Genomic DNA, 21,548 nt, shown 5'->3' on the forward strand with positions numbered 1-21,548 from the left:
CAGGCAAAAGAAAAACATTTGGAGGTAGGGCTATATAAATAGTGCAACTGGTTCTATCAGAATATCATTAATACGGCATAGAAACAACAGTGATTTGCATACTGCAGGGCATGCTGACATGCTAGGAGTGTATTTGTCTATCTGGTATTGTTACATACCAGTAAAAATGTATTTTTTAATAATAAACAAACAACAAAAACAGACAGCAACAAATAACCCATCCCCCACCCTCCCTCACTCAGACCATAGACCATGAATAAACATAGTTCTTAGCCTTTTTTTGTATCTGTAGTTGGTCTTAGTCTAGAGGAAGAGCTCTCCCTTTAATCCAAGGATCCCAGATCTTATTGAAATTGAAAAGGATACTGTCATGATTTTTTATAATATACTTTTTATTTCTAAATTAGATTGTTTACATAGCAAATAATACACTCTACTATTTAAAACTTTATAACCAACAATGTATTTTTTTTAATTGCGATATTGTTGTGTAGCCAGCCGTCTCAGTGCATTGTGCCTGAGTCTGAGCTTTCAAAAGGAGCCTGCGCTACAAATTAGAACCTATTGTTTCTCCTACTCCCATATAACTGGAGGAGTCCCAATCCGGACTTGGATTTCTTACTATTGAGTGCCATTCTGATATCTAATGAGAGCTGCTATCTTGCTACCTTCCCATTGTTCTACTGATCGGCTGCTGGGGGGAAAGGGAGGGGGTGATATCACTCCAACTTTCAGCACAGCAGTAAAGTGTGACTGACGTTTATCAAAGCACAGGTCACCTGGCTGTGGCACCCTGGAAAATGAAGAATATGGCTAGCCCCATGTGAAATTTCAAAATTAAATAAATAAAAAAAATCTGTTTCTGCTTTAGAAAAACAGATTTCAAAGCAGATTTTTTTAAAAAGAACATGTTTTCCCATGACAGTATTCCTTTAATCAGAGGGAGGGCAGTGTCCATTAGATGAAGACACATGGAGGTACTTATGAGCAGATACTTTTCACAGCTACTAAATGCCAGAAAATACCCTGCCATAGACAATACTGAGAATTGCCTCTGCTAAAGATAAGAGCAAAGACACACGCTGCGATTAGTAGCCATGACTTTTTAAAAAGTTGGTCGCGGCGACTTTCCTGCCATAGGTTAGAGTATCAGTTAAGTGCGGATTCGCTGTGTGGATTAGTCGTCGCAACTTTTTAAAAAGTCAGGGCTACTAATCGCCCCATGTGTCTTCGTACTAAGATCTAATATGCATTTTTAGGCTGATGGCCCACGTACTGCAGAAAATTTCACACAACTTCAGAAACCCAAAGTGATAGGCCTTTCCACCGATGACTCCTATTGTTGTCAATGGGAAAGCATTTCAGAGTGGTTAGTTGCCTGCTATAGCAGAGATCTATTGTGTACAACTAACTCGCTCTGTGGGACATCAGCCCAATAGTGGACATCAGCATGGCATGTATAATGAAAATGTTGGTAGGAGTATGTCTGCGGCAGGACACACCCTCCATGGAACATATTTCAAGTGAGCTGGTTTAAAGGATAATGTTCATTTGTTATCACTGTGCTGTGAAAACAAACAGAACTATGTAATAACTATAAATATTTATTCAGACACATTTTCAACAACATAAGCTTTGTAAATAAAGAAGGTTTTAACTGTATATTTGGATAATTATGGTGCAACATGACATGCTGTTTTCAAGCTGGCAGTCTGCCATAGTACCATACTTCTGTATTTTACAAATAGCTTTATAACTGGAAACCAGAATGGAATTCCCTGTTACAGGGCAGTGACTTAAAATGAACCTTTAATTAAATACCTGTTACAGACCACATATAAGAACAGAAGTGTGTAGCTGTTAATATGATCAGTTTTATAATATATGTTTTCTTTTACATGTAAGGGTTAGAACTGACTTGTAGATCTTTACATCACCAAAAGCTGAAATAAAATAAATGTATCTTACCATTAGGTTTCCTGATCGACCTTGGGTACCTCTGTGCGCTGTCATTTAGGAAAAATGGAGGAATTTCCTATGGCAGAAATTATTAGAAAGTATTATATACAGCCACTTATGGAGTGACTAGAAGAGTGTATTTGACATGGGAAATCAGTGGAGATGTAGATAAACATATAATTTTGTTTATCAGTTGTCACCTACTTTGAATATATTGTACCTGTTGGGGAAGTATAAACCATCTGGGAGGGCAAACCATTGGAAGGGGAATCAGCAAAAATGCCAGTTATGGTAGGATGTTATGGTAAATGCTTATATACAATCTTGGAAAACACTGTAACTATAGAAGAGTGACTATTATACTATATTTTCAAATATTTGCACCATCTTTATGAGCTATGGGGGTCTAACCAAGTATTTGACACAAAGGATAGCTAGGAACAATAAACAATATACATAACCCTACTAATAAGGAAGTGAGGCTTTATATGCTGTTGCGATGGCTTATGACCAAGATGAAATTATACTTGAAACAATCCAGGCTTTTAGTTGGCACTCCCAGGGATACAACTCACTGCTTGCTTCCCATTTTGGCCTTAAGTAGCCCAGAAGTGTAAAAGGTTTCTGTAAATGTAAATACCAGACATGTGCCAATTACCTACGATTGTTAATCTATCATTTTCTACACTTATCAGTAGAATGCCAACAATAAAACTTCAGCAAAGCACAAGATCAATCATTAACATAAATGGGTGGTAAATGTCAATAATCAAAGTGTAGCAAGGATTGTGAAATGTTATATTCTGTCACTGAAGCTGTAGTTTACATTCTGTGGAGGATCTAGGCAGATATAGTGTATTTACTACATTAGGCCAGGGCTAAATAAGAAACTTTGATACAGGACTTTAAGACCACCAACATTTAGCTAGAAGGGCAACCAATGCCAAAGACATTTTTCAGTGATGTTGAAGGCAACTTCTCCTGAGTGACAGTAAATCTATATATTACAGCTTCAGAGCTATAATATAGCTCTGTTCCTTACTGATAATAGGTCATTTCAATCAATGGCATGTTCTCCTTCATGGTTGCTGGACTGGGGCAAAACTGTGCTCATGTTACTATAAAATCAGAGTACTTCAATTCTAAATCATTGGAACCCATGATAATTAAAAACAGTAAAAACAGAGTATAGCTCTTCCCTTCCAAGGCCAGTATTAGTACCATACATTCTGTTTCAAGCTACATTTTTAATGCCTATGGGCTTGAGATTGCATGGGTTTAATATACTGTCCCTGCAAGCCACATTTCTTTTTAGCATAGCTACTATACCAAAAACTCAACAAATAATCTATGGTTTTATTTCTTGACCTAAATAGGGCAAACAACGAAAATGCAGTGACTCCATTTTCAGACCCTGCAAGGTAGATAATTAGATTACCAGTATACACCCCATCCCTTTTCCCTCAGTTGTGACTGTTCTGTTGGCAGGAGTCCATTATGCAGGTGGACATCCCCGTCCACTGGTAATCTAATTATCTACTATGCAAGGACAAAACATGGAGTTGCTTCAACTTCCCTGCCCTGTTTAACTCAAGAAATAACAAAAACCATAGATATCTGCAGGATTCAAATATTTATTGGACAAGAGAGGATACTGCCCCTTTCATCAAAGTTAAAACAATGTGGCTGAAATAAAGTAAAATGTATTTTTTTAAAAATAGTACAGTTATAGTATTACACAGACATCCCTTTCCCAAGATGGTTGTTGGAGTTTATGTACTGTACCTTCACAAACATTTGGGGAAAGAATCCCCTCTTCCCCTTGAGCTCCCCTTCTAGCCAGCCTTCCTCTGCTGTTTTCTTCACATTCTGTATGACATCTCCAGCTTTTATTTTTAACTCATCATCAAGTTGTCCTTTAAAGTCTACTAGAACCAACATATCACCTGTAAAGCAACAGACACAGGCAAATGAAGGAAGAGTATAACTGATATTTTAAAATGACAATGCCATTGCAGTACATACACACATCGAGGAACTGAAAAGGCATAACATTAGGCAATTCTTTTCCTTTTCAGGGTCAAATGAAGAGTAAATATCATGTATATTTAGAAATATCTTAACCATTTACTTTTACACTTAACCATTTAACATTTACGCATAGCAGTTATTTTCTTTTGCTGAAGTATTTAATACATTTATTTGAAAAAGCCAGGAAGTGATTTGAAAATGTTTTTCCAAATATGTTTTATTTCAATCTTTTAAGAATGTTGTTTGGGTTATACAAGTATTAAATGAAGCAGGAGGACCCCCAATTGTAAAATAATTGGCGGCATAGCACCTAAATTAAGCATCCAGGTGTTCCTTAAATCATAACATTGTTCACCAGCCATTAATATTGGATGTGGGAGTTGTATTACAACAACAGGTATAGGATACACTGTAGGCACCTGTAATTGAAAATAGAGATACTCTAGAGAATCTAAATCAAGTTTGGCTGCTAAATGGCACCGTATGACGAAATGCCAAGAATTGCTATCTAAAAATAATGCAATTCACACATGTGATTGAAACTCACCTGTAAGCATGCTGACACCCTTAACTAAACTAGAATTCTGGGACAAAAACACACATTGTGGGTAATAAACATAACCTAATATGCACAAAACCACCCAAAACAAAGGATATCTCAGATCATCTAATTTATAATATGACACAGGCTGTCAGAAAGTAAGCTGGCCTCTCTCGTGACTAGATGCTTTGTAAGGATAACGGCAGACTTAGCACAAAGTATAAAACAGGGCAGGAAAATTACATTGAGCAATGGGTCTAAAAGTTATTCTCCTCATTTCTTTATCGCTTTATTTTTTAAGTCCTTTGTTAAATGTCCTTTGTTTTGCATTTGTGTGCATGTGGTTAAACGGTACAATGTGATATGCTATGCATAATATTTAACTGGAGCCATTAGTTGATATTTGTCATGGTCTCTTAAAAAAGAGACAAGCTGAGGAAATACCTTGCCACATTTTCAGTCAGGAAATGTCAGAAAAGCACTTTTAACAAATACTTCTAGCCAACTTCCAGGGCAAAGGACAGGCCCGAACTGGCATCCTGAGGATTCTGGCAAATGCCAGATAGGCTGCTATTAGATGGCAGTGGGCTGGGTGGGATGTTCGCGACTCTGTGTACTTGGAATGCCAGGGCCTATTTGGAGTCCTTCTTCAGACCTGCACAATCTTGCCCTACTGTACCCAATCACCTACTGTTGCTGGCCCCTGACTCTGTGTTGCTAATATAAATGGGGCTTCTTTTACTATTAGTGACCACAGTGCTAGGCACAAAATAACAGGTACATGCAAACTGTACTGTGCATGTGTCCCTCCTTCATCAGAAAGCAAGGTTATCCCGCCAAAACATGAAACACTTTTCTGTCGCATCTGTGACGTCATTTTGCAATTCTAGTGTGTGTGCTTCTCTATTCTGTCCAATTTATGCTATAAGCGCTACTAATATATATATATATAAGAAATATATAAATAAATGTCCTATATAGATTGATAATGGTGAGCAACCCTAGGTCCGCAGATGAGTGGATCTTTTGGTGGCCCTCAGGCCGGATGACCAGATCACAACGATTGTAGATGCAGGCCATAAATGTGACCACATCAGCTGGATTTTTAAACTTGCCTGATCAATATCTGCTTAATATTCATGCAGATATTGGTCGGGCAAGCCTGTCAGAGGTCCCATACATGGGCCAATAAGCTGCCAACTAAGTCCAGAAGGACTATTAATTTTTTTAATAACTTAGAAATCTCAGAAAACTATGATGAACTATTTGATCCCTATACTGTATGTGGCAGGATAATGATGGGGAAGCATTGGGAGATTATAACTACTGACTTGGCACCTCTAAACCTATAGAGTCATCAGTTTATAAGTTTGTATATTGAGGCAGTCCAACAAATTTGCTGACTAAAATCTGGATTGGTCAGATACCTCTCTAGAAAAACTGTCAGCAAGGACTGCATCAGCCTTTTGACTTGGTCATCTCTCAAAAGGCCTGCATTGGCCCCTAGCATGATCCAGTCACTGGCCATGTGTGACCTCTTTAAGTCTTTATGGACAGCTTTGTATTCATCTTTCTGCTGAAGAGGTTCAACATGGTCAAAAATATTTTGCATATGCACTTAAAGCATTGCACTTTGTTCTAGTTGCAGTGTTTTCTATGAAGAGAACGCAGTAGTCTATTGTGAAGGTTAAATATGTGGCACATATAGCATTTATTACTTTCTTTCCTACAGTTGCTACATTTTTTTTTTACAATTTTTTTTACTGGCTGTGAATCATTGAAAGATTTTACCTGGTTTTAAATGGCTGATTCCTGGACAATTTAGGAGTTTACAGTACACTAATTGTAAGATGCTTGCAGTAATAAAAAATGTAAATTAAGGAGCACTCTAATATCTTAAAAACGATTAGAAAAAGTATCCACTACAGTTTTGGTTGGGTACTGTAATTTCTGAGGAAGATATTGGTAAAAAAAAATCATACAAAACTTTTTAAGACTATATTGGCATTAGAATTGCCACACAATATTCTGCAAAGAAACACACAAACTTAAGTTATTGTTTTCTAATTTCACAGTAAGTTTTGCAGCTTCCTATAGCATGGGCAGGTACTTCTTTGTATCAATCACAGCTCACCTTTAGGCCAGTGTCACATTTGGTGTCCTCACCGCTGGCTTCAATATGCTATCAGAGGATAGGCTGATCCACTCCCATCCACTGTGTCTTGTGAATGCACTGACAGGCATGGGATCCGCCTGTGAGAGTGCCCATGGGGCAGATTACTTTTTGCATTACGGGAGCAGGTCAGCCCTAGCCTTAAATGTAATAATGTTGAAAAATTGGGAGCCGACTGGTGACTGTGTTATAACTGCACACACCCTCACGGTCCTGCCCCCATGGCAACAGGTGGCAACCCTATTTGTATCTACTGTTACCATGCTAGGCACAATGATCCCCAAAGTGCACTGTTTTGCTTTAAGTGTATTGGTTAGTGTCTAGTAATACCTTTTGACTTGCCTGGACCGCTTTGGTTTCCTAATATTTCTTCCTTGTCACTGCATACCTACATATTATTATTGTAATGTAAGAAAAATATGCCTGGTTCTTCCTTAACATGTGATGTTGGCCTACGGACAAAATGTTAAGGAAATACATTCAGATTTAAAATACAGGTTTTAAGTTTGATGCAATGCTTGTAATTTTTCAGGGACGTTTCAAATTGCTGTGTTTCAGGGACGTTTCAAATTGTAGAGTTCAGTACTGCAGCTGAATGCTATCCCAATGGAAAGAACTTAAAGGACATGTAAAGCCTACATTTGCCTACAATGTATATCAGCTGGACACGTCTCCCCCACCCAAATGTCATAATTTGTACTGCATATTTCCCCTCCATTTGCCAGCACCATCACATTTTCCTAAACCAAATAGCAGCTTTCACCCGGTGGCCATTTTTTCTCTGATACATAATCAGTTACGTTTAAATCTGCAAACAGCATACACACACAGACCCTTATTAAGCATACATTTCATCAAGAATACAGGCTCACACAGGCACAACTGTCTCTGATAAAAGTTCTGCTTTGTTTGAGCACTGTAATGGTAAAGCTGAGCTCAGGAGAACAAAACTGAAGCAGACAGCTAGAACTGAGTTTCTATGGGAACCAGCAATGGCATCTCTTCACTGGCTGCTATACTGGGGGCGTGTTTAGTAATCTGAGCTTAGAACAACTGAGCATGCCCACAAGCCAACAGCCAAAGCAAATTCCTGAGGGAGGGGGCTGAGTGGATTACAAGAGGAGAGGGAAATATAAGTGATTAAGGAGATGTCACAGCCTTACTATTAACCTCTGAACAACCAGAGTGGCAGGTATTGAAAGATTTCAAAGAGGCTGTTCACTGATTCAATTTTTGTGTGGGGGGTTTACATGTCCTTTAAGTCACTTACCCACATTAAAACACTTTTCTGGCACAAAAATAAATGGTTTTGCTGGGAATAATTCAAGATTTTCCAGCTGGGAATAATTCAAGATTTTCCAGCTGGAAAATTCATAAATATTAGAAATATAGCCATGCTGAAAATGGGGTCTGAAACAGGCATTTGTCACTGCTAAATTTACACATAACCTTCCTTTTTTTAATGACAATAGTGGGAATGGTACAAGCTATCTGCATTTACAAAGGGCAGTTATTTCTGTGCTCAGACAAAGCACTTAGCCATAGGGCTGAATGCAACCTGGAATTGCATGAGGCCTGCTTGTATATTTATTGCCTTTTAATTATATACTGTTGCTACAACATGTTTACACAGAGCTTTACATAGCTTTTTCATCATTTACATCAATCCCTGCCACAGTGGAGCTTACACTCTAATGTCTTTATCACATTCACACACTAGGGTCAATTTCATTGGTACATAGAGGAAACCTATGCAGACACAGGGAGAACATTCAGACTCATACCCCTACATGTAATAAAAGGCACTAAGTTTGCCCAGGAGCAGTAACCCATAGCAACCAATAAGATGTTTGCTTTAAAATAGGTGACCAGTTAATGCTTCCTGCTGATTGGTTGCTATGGGTTACTGCTCCTGGGCAAACTCAGTGCCTTTATTACATAACCCCCCAAAAAAGTGCCCAGACCAGAATTAAATTAAGGACCCCAACGTGGCAAGGCAGAAGTTCTAACTGTTAAAAAAACAAAACAAAACCTAGAAATTTAGTATCATTTACTACATATTAATTACTTCTCTAAAAAGAAGTAGAAACCAACTTTTTACACCATTTTTGAAGTATGAACCCCTATCTTTGATTCATCGATGGTACTTATAAAGCAACTGCAACACCAGGGCTCAGCAGAACGAAGTACCATCATGGAGACAGCAGTTATTCCCACTGACTGATACATACATTTAGTGCCTGTGCATAAGTAGTCCCTAAGAGTCTGGTATACAGGTCTTACATGCAGTGTTGGACTGAGACAGCATGGGCTAACCAGAAAACAGATGAGAAGGGCTCACATAACATTGATAAATAGATGCCAAGGGCCCACTGACAATCTTAATTTAGTAATTACAGAGCTGGCATGCCCAACATTGCATTTCTGCTGCCCATTTTCTTCTTCTCCTTTATTTTTCCCCTTCTACACATTTCTCCTGTTTCCACTTTTCTCTCCCCAACCTCATTTAATTCAACCTTCCTCCCAAATAACATGGTGTTGTCTTCTTTCCCTGTTTTTTTGTTTCCCTTTTCTTATTTCTTCTCCCCAAAATTCCCTTAGTCTTGTGTAGAGCCAATGAACCCCCTCATCTATCCCCCTGTCTTCATTGATGTAGGACATGGTTAGAAGGAGTTCCCACACATATTAGGGCCTGCTTACTTGAAATAGAAATATTAACAGGCCAATCATTGTATGGTATTCTTAGATTGTGGCACAAAACCTCTTTTTTATTAAATACTTCTAATTACTCAGATATTATCTAAACTGACACTGTGTCAAACCTCCAGGTAGCAAACATATGATACCGTTTAATGATTAACCACATATGCACAATGTGTGAGGTGAGGGGAAAGGAGATTGTTTTATACAGATAGTCATGTGACCTTGCATTGTTTGGTAATTTTGTCACATATGTTAATATATAAGTTTCACACAAAAAATACTAAAATTGTTTGGGTGTTCATTTCCTCTTAACTGACATTACTCAAGCCATTATTATAAGGGAATAAAGCCACTTTCTGCAAGGTAACCAGAAAGTAATTGATTCACGTGAGGGTTTATTAAAAAGGGGACCAATAATTAATGAGACTATCCTTGAATTACTACTGGATTGTTACTTTTAGCAGAAATAACTTATCATTAAATTAAATGCTTTATGTTCAGTAAGAAATGTCCCAGTGACGGTCTGCAAACACTGCCTGTCACATTAAAAATGTCATTATTTGTTACATTATATCCAGGGACATCACAGACTACAAAAGGAACTTTGAAACCTTTATCTGGTCTTGTAGATTATTCATTGAAATGTAAAAGTTTTATAGTAGTTCTGAATTAGAATGCAGTAAGTATATAAACTTTCAACACCCCTGCTGGTTAATTATTCAGTGGTGCTGAGATACCTATATTATGCCTATGAAGAAAATGTACTCACCAAGTGTGCCCATGGTGTCAAAGTTGCTACCTTGTTGTGGGCAGCGCAGTAAGACAGAGAGAGATCCCTATTTTCACATCCAAATGGCAATAACACACCGCCTGGCTGTGGTTTATATGACCCACTGCTTCCTGCTTTCTAAAGAAACAGTTCCTTAATACCGTAGCTGCTTATAAGAAGAAGAAAAAAAACTTGCCATGACACGAGCGAGAGGATTGGTCGGCAGAGAACAGGAAAGGCAAGTTAAGGAATGAATGAGATGTGAGACTCATGGAAGGATCTGATACATTCCATTTAGTGCAGGCGAGGAGGGAACAGGTTTAACAAGTGAGAAATGACTATACAGCAGGGCTTGAGTGGGGCATGCTGGTATTTATTTGCAAGTGGAAAGGAATGTCCCTAATGTTGACGCTAAAGCTGAGACAGAGAAAAGAAATGTTTATGCATAAGTTGGAAGGTTCTGTTGTTCTCAGAATAGAATGAAAGGCTTAGTTTATATACAGGTTTTTACTAAATTTCAAGCCAAGCACAAAGGCTTTTGTGCATATACAGTAAATCTGTTTTTATATCTTCATTGTTGCAGGGTAAGTGACTTGTTTGTAGAAATAGAAGAGTGGAGCATAGTGCTCTCTGGGGCACTAGGGACAGTCTGATTAGACAGTGGAAAATAGACTCGCCTCCCTTGAGGCAGATGCTGAAACACCTTGGTGTTAGGGACAGTTTCCATGCTACTGTTTAAGCTTGTCATATAGGCAGGAACAGGCATATGCGGTCACTTTGCTTATGTGGTTACCCCATTGTAGGGATGTACCAAATCCAGGGCTCAGTTTAAAGGAGAAGGAAAGTCAAAATCTATTAAGCACACTATTAAATAGTACTACTATAGCTGTGTAAAAACACTATATGTATGTGTAATAAAATTACCGGTGCGGCGGGGACGCCCGCTGTACCGCTCTTCTTGCCAGCTTCCTCTTAGTGCGCGCGCTGCGCGCCTTCCCTCTACTTAAAGGCGCAGGCGCGCTGACGCCTGAAATATTTAAAGGGTCATTTTCATTAAACTCATTGCCCATGATAGGTTTATTCCTGGTGCCTGTATCTTTGCTTAAGCTTCTGTTTGTTCCTGATTCCTGTTTTTGACCCTGCCTAGCTTTGACTATTCTGAATATATGTATCCTGATCCGTGCCTGTTATTGACTACTGATTCTGCCTCATCCTTCTGATTGATTACCTGGTTTTGACCCATTGCCTGCCTGACGATCCTAGTTATCTGCCCTGCCTCGACCCAGCCTGTTTGACCACGAACTTGCCTACTCCTATCTGTACCGTGACCATCGGCCTTAAAGACTTATCTACAGTCGTGCCCCGTTGCTAGCCAGAACTCCTGCTCTGCACCTCTCGTTTAAGTCACTGTCTCTACTGCACAGGCACCCTCCAACATCCTCCCTGCGTCCCCCCTGCGTCCTTCTGTGTCTCCCACCCCCAGCAGCTGTGTCCTTATATGTATCAGATATCTGTATCCATAACATACATCCTCGTCTGCACAACCCCCCCCTCTTGTCACACACCACCCGCTCGGTTCCTTTTGTCAGTAACCCACCCCCCTTGCTCGTTCACTCCCCCCGGTCCGCTCCCCCTACCAGCCCCCCCCCCCCTGCCGCTCGGAACTCTCCCCCCGGGGGGAACAGTAACACCAAAAGAGCTTTGAAGTAATTAAAATATAATGTACTGTTGCCCTGCACTGGTAAAAGCTGTGTGTTTGCCACAGAAACATTGCTATAGTTTATATAAATAAGTTGCTGTGTAGCCAAGGGGGCAGCCATTCAAGCTCAGAAAAAGGAGAAAAGGCACAGGTTACATAGTAGATAACAGATAAGCTCTGTAGAATACAATGGTATACAATCTGTTATCTGCCAAGTGGCCTGTGCCTTTTCTCCTTTAAATGGCTGCCCTCATGGCTACACAGCAGATTGTTTCCATAAACTATAGTAGTCTTTCTGAGGCAAACACACCAGTTTCACCATTGCAGGGCAACAGTACATGATACTGTAAATACTTTTATACTATTGTTTTTTGATGTTACTGTTCCTTTAAGATTCATCTGCATCCCAAGCCTAGGCTTGCCACCTGGCCGGTATTTGACTGGTGGTAGAAAATCTGGCCAAGGCAATGTATTTATGATTATATTTGTAATTATCTGGAGTTCTGCCCTTGGCCCACCCCAATTCCCACTTTCAGCTTGGTCTCTTCTTCCCTCTGTTTTGACTAAATGTCAGCCCAACCACCCCTAACCACCCCCTTCCCAATTGGTCCAGTTGGAATTTGTGTTTCAGAAAGTTGACATCCCTAATGCCAGCACTTTTTGCAGACTTTGGATCTGGCTAAATCTGAAATGCTTGCCAAAGAGAATCCAAGCCTTTACAGTAATGTAACTACTAATGGCTTTAATTTCTTTAAAAGGGGCAACCCAGATGCAAAGCAATCCAAGTGCATCTTGGTTTCATCTACCCTGCACCCATTTCGTCCATATCACCCACAACTGCACTCTGTGCTCCACACTCCATCTTAATGTAATTAGTGAAAGGACAAGGAAAGTCAAAATCAATTAAGCACACTATTCAATAGTACTACTATCGCTATGTAGAAACGCTATATTTCTGGCTTGCCTAGAGAAAGATTTACTGAGATACACTTACTACATACTAGAGACTCTTTTCAGTGAACAGCGCCATCTTTAATAGGGATGGCCACTTCCTTTACGTCACTGCGCATGCGTCTGTCCCTTACAATAACAGCAGCAGCACCCCCCCCCTCGCTGCTCGCTCCTGCACAGACACCCACCGACACAGTCACCAAACCGCCCCCCCTCCCCGCACCTGCTGGCTGAACAGTTCTCCGTCCGAAGAACAGCTCCCCTTCTCGCATGCAGACAGCGATTCGCCATAGCTTGTGCTGAAGGGGAGCGTGCCAACTTGTGCTGAAGGGGGCACCTGCTTGTGCTGTATAGGGTCGTTTGCACATGCGCCGCCTACAGTCCTGGTCACCAAGTCAATGCAGGAGCGATGCATTATGGGAATCCTCTTTACCCAGCTCAGTGTTGTTTTTTTTTTCCTGTTTGGCTTCTGATCATCTGAATGACTGCAATTTGGGGAGACTTAAGGGCACTATTGAGACTACTGAAGGTATGCCTGCAGCTTGAGATTAACTCTTTGGTAGCCTTTCCTTCTCCTTTAAAGGTAATTAATGTGGCTGTGTGCGGGGGCTGATTAACTGATGGTAGGGCCCTGGGCATTGCTCCGCCTGCCTATGCTAGGGTTAACAGATCAGGCTAGAAGGGCTGCACTGATTGCAATTTAATTTGAATGCAACCAGTGCAACCCTACAGCATGCATTTATTAGCCATGTACGTAAATTTTCAAGTGATCTGGTCACCCTAGCCTATGCCCACCTTTCACCCCTTTTATCTCTGGTTCCTAATGTAAATCTACCACTGACAGCAAATTTTCACAAATTGATGCTGGATCAAATTTCTGTTATGCATTCAGTAGCAGCGGGAAAAAAAAATTTGAAACAGAGCCTTGCAAAAGTATTCAGACCCTCAGCCACCCTCTTTTCACAAAGAAACAATTTTTTTTTTCAAATTCTTCCACGATTCATTTTTTTTAGCAGTATTTTTCCTATTCACCCCACTGGCAAGCAGTGTCATTGTTTATAAGGGAACAGCCATTTTCATGTTCAATACAAGACCCTCAATTCTCCCAACTTAAAAAAGAAAACAAAGTACCTTTAGAATGCAGTCACACTGCATTATGGTAAAGTGATAAATGTATAGTCTGACAATTAAGACTAATGAAATAAAGAGCTGAATTGCATAAAGATAAGAGAACCTTATATAACGGGGGGTGCCAGTTATTTAAGAGACCCCCCAAGTGAGAAATATTTCTTAAAGGAATACTGTCATAGGAAAACATGTTATATTCATGAGTTAAATAGAGCTTCTCCCACAGAATCCTGCATTGATATCAGATTTTTTTTCATATTTCATTTTGAAATTTCACATGGGGCTAGCCATATTCTTAATTTCCCAGGGTGCCACAACCATGTGACCTGTGCTCTGATAAACTTGAGTCACACTTTACTGCTGCGCTGCAAGTTGGAGTGAAATCACCCCCTTCCCAGCAGGGGAAAGGAGTAAGATAGCAGCAAGTCCAGCTTGGGACTCCTCCAGTTACATGAAAGTAGGAGAAACAATAGGTGATCTGAAAGCAGTTCTAATGTGTAGCTCTGGCTCTTTCTGAAAGCTCAGAATCAGGCACAATACACTAAGATGGCTGCATACACACCAATATTACAGCTAAAAAAATACATTTGTTGGTTCAAGAATAATATTTTATTTGCTATGTAACCAGTGTAATTTATAAATAAAAAGGACACCATAAAAATCATGACCGTATTACTTTAACTTTTTACTCCGACCAGTCTGGTGCTTCTATAAAAAATGAACCAGCCTGGGGTACCGAGATGGGGAGCAAAATGCACAATGTTTTTTTTCTCCCAGGGGTGGCTTCACCAGTTCCATCTACCTCTTAATAATTTCTCTACTTTGCATGTGTCCAGCCCAGTCCCCTATTAAAACAATCCCTGGAATGGGATGCTCCCTATCCCACTACCCAGGACTGGTTTGTATTTTTAAAAAAAAAAAAAAAAAAAAAAAAAAAAAAAAAGCAGCCTTGGGAGAGAAAAAAAACAAATATGATTTATGCTCAATGGGCAGCACCTACAAAAATGGCATATCCCCCTCCATACTGTAAGGTTTATTTTTCTGTGAACTAAGCCTTAACTAATCCATAATAGTTATGCTGAAATTTAAATAAAGTTACTGCACAGTGGCACTGATAAAGATTGTGGGGTCAGATTGACATATTATGATCGATCTTTCAGGTCTTTTTTAAGAAAGAGGAAAAGAGGCAGAAGCCTTTACTACTGTTTTCTTACATACACTTAATGATAGACAGCTGGATGGCCATTACAAACGTAAAGAATTAAGATGACAAAGCATTTTAAAAGGCCTAGAAGCACAATACACATTAGGCAGTTATTTTAATTAATATGAAGTAATCAATTTCATTACACATTAACATTTCTTTATTAAATCACAGCATAGGGTTTATGAATACATTGCCAAGTTTTCATATGATCTTGTTTATTGAGGTTAAATCAATATTTACTGCACTTCAGCACTTTATTAGTTTTAATAATTCACCTTTTTAAATTCTTGTCAACTTCCGTACACGCAAGAAACATATTCCTTAGAGGCAAAGCAGAATTGGGGTTTGCCACCTTTATTGCTGTTCCCAGTAGATATCAGAATAGCACTCAATAGTAAGAAATCCAAGTCTGGCTTGGGACTCCTCCAGTTACATGGGAGTAGCAGAAACAATAGGTTACCAGGAAGCAGTTCTAATGTGTAGCACTGGCTCCTTCTGAAAGCTCAGCATCAGGCACAATGCACTGAGATGGCACCTACACACCAATATTACAGAATTGGGGTTTGCCACCTTTACGTACTTGCATGTACATAAATTGACAAGAATTTATGTATGCTTACTGATGTGCTTTGCAATGTGTACCATCAGATTCTTAATGTAAGTAGCATGTCAGTGGAAATACCCCAAATGCATACATAAACAGACCTGTAGTAAGAATGTCAGCAATGATAGAATTAACCTTTGATGATGAATTCCCAGGGAAATTGGGCAGGGCACATGCACAGTATAGAAATGATTAAGAGGTAGGTGGTACGGCGTATGGTGCGGCCACCCAAATGCACACATGCATGGGAGAAGAAAGAAAATGGAGCACCCTTTTCTCCCATCCCAGTACACTAGGCTGCTTTTTTTTTGTAGAAGCAGCAGATTGAAAAGGGTAGAAGATTATACTGGGAAAAGTGTAGAAGATAATACTACAGACAATACCGAGAATTGCCTCTGCTAAAACACATGTGGAGACAATTTATCAGTAAATGATCAGCATTGTATGTTTTAGTAGCTGTGACAAGTAGCTGCTAATATTAGCCCCGTGTGACTTCACCCTAAAAGCAGCTTTAATGCCTGGATGAAGTATTAAAATATGTACAAAGTGCTAAAGACTACAAGATGTTTGACCTGCCACTAAAATTACTGACCCTACTGCCAAGTCCTGCAGACTAGCGAGATGTAACAGACAAAAAAAATGATATAGAAATATTTAGGGCCCCATTAACACAAGGGCGTAATACAAAAATTTTGACCTGTGCTTCTTTGCACTACACATGATCAACTAGTGGTCGGTAGGTTTTGTTGGGACAAAAGATGAAGAAAGACCAGAAAGACCTAGGAGTATTACAAATAAGTAGTATAAGGGCAATAAAACCTTAAATTACTGGGGGTGCCAATTTATTAAATACCTCCAGTAAGCAAAATATTTCTGGCAAATCATAAAAAAAAAAACTATAAAAAGAAAAAATGAAGACCAAAACTTGATGACAGTGAACTACCCGTTTAAAATACTCTGTTATACTATGCAAGGTTAAAATGCAAGGGGGGAGGGGCAGGGTGTAATGTTTTGTGACCCCTCTGTGAGTCAGATCACTTACCTTGTGCCAAAGCCAGTACATCCTCTGGAAAAACTGCATTGGCTTGGGGTACTTTTTTTTGAAGAGGGCCACCATGATGGAACCAATAAGCCAAGTGCCCCTGTGCCGAATGGGCAGTCAAATCTGCACAAAGAATTTCCTTATCTAATCTTACTAAGGGGCTGATTTACTAAGACACGAATTCCGACCGAATTGGAAAAATTCCGATTGGAAAACGAACATTTTGCGTTTTTTTCGGCGCCTTTACGACTTTTCGGAAATTATCGCGACTTTTTCGTTACCAATACGATTTGCGCGAAAAAACGGGAGTTTTTCGTAGCCATTCCGAAAGTTGCGATTTTTTCGTAGCGTTAAAACTTGCGCGAAAAGTTGCGCTTTTTCGTAGCGTTAAAACTTAAAAGGCGCGACGTTTTGCGCAAGTTTTAACACTACGAAAAAATCGCAACTTTCGGAATGGCTACGAAAAACTCGCGTTTTTCCGCAAAAATCGTATTGGTAACGAAAAAGTCGCGATAATTTTCCGAAAAAATCGCAAAATACCGATCATTACGAAAAAAACGCAATCGGACCCATTCGGCCCGTTCGTGAGTAAGTAAATGGGCCCCTAAGAGTAGCACTCAGGGGCTCCTTATTCAGATATCTTTAACTAACTTGGCTATAAAATATGTCTTTACATTTGATGTTAAAGATCATTAAAATGTTATTACACAAAAGAAATATGATGTGTTAAAGATATTTATTTAAAGAAAGGTGGAGCATCTTGTAACTAATACAAACCAAACAAAAACACATTTCTACTTCATTTAAGCCCAATAGGTGTATAAAAGCCAGCAAGTTACCATCAAAGCAAGATCAAAAGATTGTCTGTTTACTATATGCATTGTAGTGCATTCTGTTGACTCAGTAGGTGTTGCTTAAACATTAAAGGGGAATAAAATTAGACTTTATAAATAGATTAATAACAATCTATTGACTTAGCCTACATTATTTTGGTACATGCTACTTGCAGTTGGCTAAATTTGATTTTTATTCTACGATTGAGGCAGTCTATGACGTAAAAAGGTAGCAACTGTAAGTAGCAGCTACAAGTTTTTTGATATGACAAAGCTTTAAAAGCAGAAACCCTCAGACATCAAGCTGAAGCCATACGTGTGTCACTGTATAAAACAGTTTATTAATTCAGTCCACTGTTCACCAAATGTGACCTTCCACAAGTTATCAAAGGCAGAAAATAATTTGCTAAACGCAACTTTAAGCCCGTTTTACTGTGGTGCTTCTCTTTTTTTTTTATTTCAAGTGGTCACTCCTTAACATGTTCGTTATCATTGCTGTGATACATATCTGACTAATACTATTGTAAAAAAATGAAAATAGTTGATTTCCAAAATAAATACTTGTTTCAAAAGATGTGTCTTTTAAGCGTCTTGAGTAATACAAAATACCTGGAAATGCTGCAGCAGTCTTTTGTACAGTGGCTTCCAGTGAATCCAAGTATCTAAAGAACATTTCTTGGTGTTAAAATTTTGAGCAATTATGGTGTTGCTTTTTATCACAGAGGAAGCACTATATTGTGGCTACATTTCTCAAAATTCCCTCACCAAATTTCTACAAAATGTCCTGAAATTAAAAATGAGTGCAAAGGAAGTTACATTTTCTAAGCGCTCATATAGCTAGTGATATTGAAAAGCCATAAGAAAAATCAGACTAAAAAGGATTAATGACCATTTAGGGCAATGGCACATAGGACATTTTGTCACCCATAATAAATATGCACTACTGTGGGTGATTTACCATTGGTGACAAAACATCCCATGTGCCATTAAAGAAAAAAAAATAAATAAGGACTGAAACCATTTTGGGTCAATGCATTAGAAATATTTTCTTGAACATAGTATCATTGCCTCCATCGACGTATAGATGAACAGTGTTTGCTATTAGCTTGAGACAGCGTGCGTGGTCAAAGAATGTCTTTGGAGACTCCCAAATGCTAAAAGGAAAATATGCCCCTTTATTTCAGATAAGATTTATTCAGTTGCGTTTATGTGTAAAAAAAAAAAAAAAATGTAATATTTAACATGATGGTCTGCTCCTACCTCACACAGACTGTTTCCTCTCCCACCTTAAAGGAACACCAAAAAATGAAAGTGTATAAAAGTAATTACAGTATAATGCACAGCGGCCCTGCACTGGTGCAACTGGTGTGTTTGCTTCTAAAAGACTACTATAGTGTATAGGTATATAGGCTGCTGTATAGCTACGTGGGCAGCCATTCAAAGGAAAAAAGGCACAGGTTACTTAGCATATAACAAATAAAACCCCATTTTAGTCTACAGAGCTTATAATTTTATCTGCTATGTGACCTGTGCCTCTTCTTTTTTTTCCCCCCAAGCCTGAATTGCTGCCCCATGGCTACACAGCAGCGTTGTTTAGATAAGCCATAGTAGTGTTTCTTTAGCAAGCACGCCAAATTTTACCAGTTCAGGGCAACAGGCAACAGTAAATTATATTTTAATTACTTTAAAACAATTTTTTTGTGTTACTGTTCCTTTAAGAGGAGGGGTCATTCCACCATTTCCTCAGCTTGTTTCATGTTGAAGTGATGTATTCTGGTAGATGAAGTCAATAGGTTTCCAAATCTGTGCAGGGATTTGCTATGAAAGTCAAAGGCTGCATACACGCACTATTTGATGTGTTCCCTCAGTGGAACAAACAAACTGAAATTAGCCTGGGTGACACTTTTCACTGACATGTTTTTGAGCAACAATGAAAGACTAAGAGCACCTTGAAGCATTCCCCAATATGGTCACTGGCAAGCGTTGTGATTGATGGTATTCTTGCCTCTGATCTTCTTATTCCATGACTCAACCACCATTCAATAAACTATTAAAAATGACATCTATAGGGTACCGTCTGTACTAATTAAGTGAAAATAAAATTAGGCAGATAAATACTAATTTTGTAGTAAAAGTCATTCTTTGTGTATTCACATTACCCAAAAGTGATATATGTTATTTAACAGTGGATGTGTTAATTACTGAAACAGTTACTTTTTTATAGACCTTTTTGGTTTAACTACCGAAACCTCTTGCCATATGAAAGCAGAATGTCAGATATATTAAAACCTTGACAGTTTGAAAACAGAATTCACCACTAGAACAGGCAACTCACATTAAGATGCTTGTTAAAGCAACCCGCCCCGAGACAAAATAAAAGTAATATATAGGCCCATATAACGTTTTATTTCAAAGCGTTTCTTCCCCAATGAAAGATATAAGGCTTCAGGAATTGTTTTTCTAAAATCATACCTTACATATAGTAACCAGCATTACTACATAAGCTTAAAACAAGTACAGATAAAAAAAAAGAAAATACACCAAAAATTAAGATGAGGGGGAACTCTGCACATTAACTCTAACAGTCCAACAGAAATATTAAATCAAATGGTTTGCAGGCAGGTGTAGTGGCAAGTTGCACACAAAACTGGAACTCTTAATATGAAAGGTGGTATCATTAGATTAGAGACTTACTATACAGGGAAAGGAGACAACAAATTCAGAGGGAAGGCAGGATGGAAATATAAAACAGATTTTTGAAATGCAGCTTCTGCCTAATTGAAACAAAATGGCTGCTGCACAGGACATTAACTATCAAGATCACGGTACTTTGAGGAAAAATTGATGTCCTGATATCTTTCTGAAAACTTAGAAGTGCAAATCTGGCTACTCTGCAGTAGACATGATATTGCCCTTTTCATCCTTGTTTTCGGCTCCACTCTCATCTTCTTCTATCTCTCCCTCCTCCCCACTGAACTTGTCATGGGCCCATTTTGGGCTGGTGCCTGGCTTACGAAACAAGAATCTGCCCCTTCCACGGGCGAAGTTGGCACGGCCTCTCCCACGGTTCACCCATTTCTCCTCGTTCTCACCTTCCCGGTCGTCGTGCTGCAGAGAGATGAGAATGGATCAGGTCGGGGAGGGAGTAGATACTGACAGTCACTGAAATGCATGGTCGCCTGGTAGAAGAACTCAACCTCCACATTTTGCATTCCTCTTTGTTTACCACCGAACCTGAAAATGAACATGCTGCTATAAAAAGCAAAATGGCAACACTTCAACTGGTTGGCTTTTTATTATTATTAATATATACGTCCACCCAATGTCAGCATATCTAATAAAAATGCTAAATGGTTACAGCTATATTCAGCACTGTTGACCACATGAAATAAACGGCACATGAAAATACTCCAATACCCTTCTATAAGAGGGTGTGAAGTTTAAGGTCTCCTGGATGCACTCCTAAAGGCTCAGGGTGTCACATGTGAAGTATACGCACTGCAAAGCCCATAAACATATTGCTGCAGAGACACAAAGGGATATGGTTTCTCCTTTTATTAAATGCAAAATACTAAGCTAGATGAAATCTACAGCTACCACAAATTTTTTTTTTTTTTTTTTTTTTTTTTTAAAAAGGTGCTGGGGTGCCCACATACCAGGTAATATTTCTTGCTTTTAGGTGTGTACTCTGGATCCCATTCCTCATCTCTGTTGCGTTTCTGGAAGTCATTATTGTTGTTATTGTTGTTCCCGGGAAAAGCACCTCTGCCCCATGGCCTTGTTCCCCGTGCTCGGTATTGCTACAGGGCCAGGAACAATGTTTAAGAATAAAGAAGCAGTGATATCCCAGTACATCATTTGAATGTGCAGTTTCTGTGGCCACAGTGTTCTGATTTAAATCAACCATT

At 39.1% G+C, this 21,548-nt stretch overlaps 2 protein-coding genes across 8 annotated transcripts in view; both read right to left on the minus strand.

Annotated features, from left to right (window-relative positions):
• Nucleotides 1-10,353, minus strand: part of sh3d21 (SH3 domain containing 21) — a 38,782-nt gene extending 28,429 nt beyond the window's left edge. Inside the window, exons 1-3 of the mRNA XM_004911565.4 lie at nucleotides 10,177-10,353; nucleotides 3,745-3,905; nucleotides 1,969-2,035 (exon numbers count right to left, since the gene is read on the minus strand). Of these exons, the coding sequence (XP_004911622.2) occupies nucleotides 1,969-2,035; nucleotides 3,745-3,905; nucleotides 10,177-10,189 (241 nt within the window). The 5' untranslated portion in view covers nucleotides 10,190-10,353. The remainder of the gene's footprint in view (nucleotides 1-1,968; nucleotides 2,036-3,744; nucleotides 3,906-10,176) is intronic.
• Nucleotides 10,354-20,025: 9,672 nt separating this feature from the next.
• thrap3 (thyroid hormone receptor associated protein 3) overlaps nucleotides 20,026-21,548 on the minus strand; it is a 37,670-nt gene continuing 36,147 nt past the window's right edge. Inside the window, exons 12-14 of one of the 7 annotated variants that reach the window (XM_012956632.2) lie at nucleotides 21,297-21,440; nucleotides 20,838-20,874; nucleotides 20,026-20,748 (exon numbers count right to left, since the gene is read on the minus strand). In XM_012956632.2, coding sequence (XP_012812086.2) covers nucleotides 20,863-20,874; nucleotides 21,297-21,440 — 156 coding nt within the window. In that variant the 3' untranslated portion in view covers nucleotides 20,026-20,748; nucleotides 20,838-20,862. 7 annotated transcript variants of the gene reach the window in all.

The sequence above is a fragment of the Xenopus tropicalis genome, chromosome 2 (assembly GCF_000004195.4).
Source record: "Xenopus tropicalis strain Nigerian chromosome 2, UCB_Xtro_10.0, whole genome shotgun sequence".
Classification (NCBI taxonomy): domain Eukaryota; kingdom Metazoa; phylum Chordata; class Amphibia; order Anura; family Pipidae; genus Xenopus; species Xenopus tropicalis.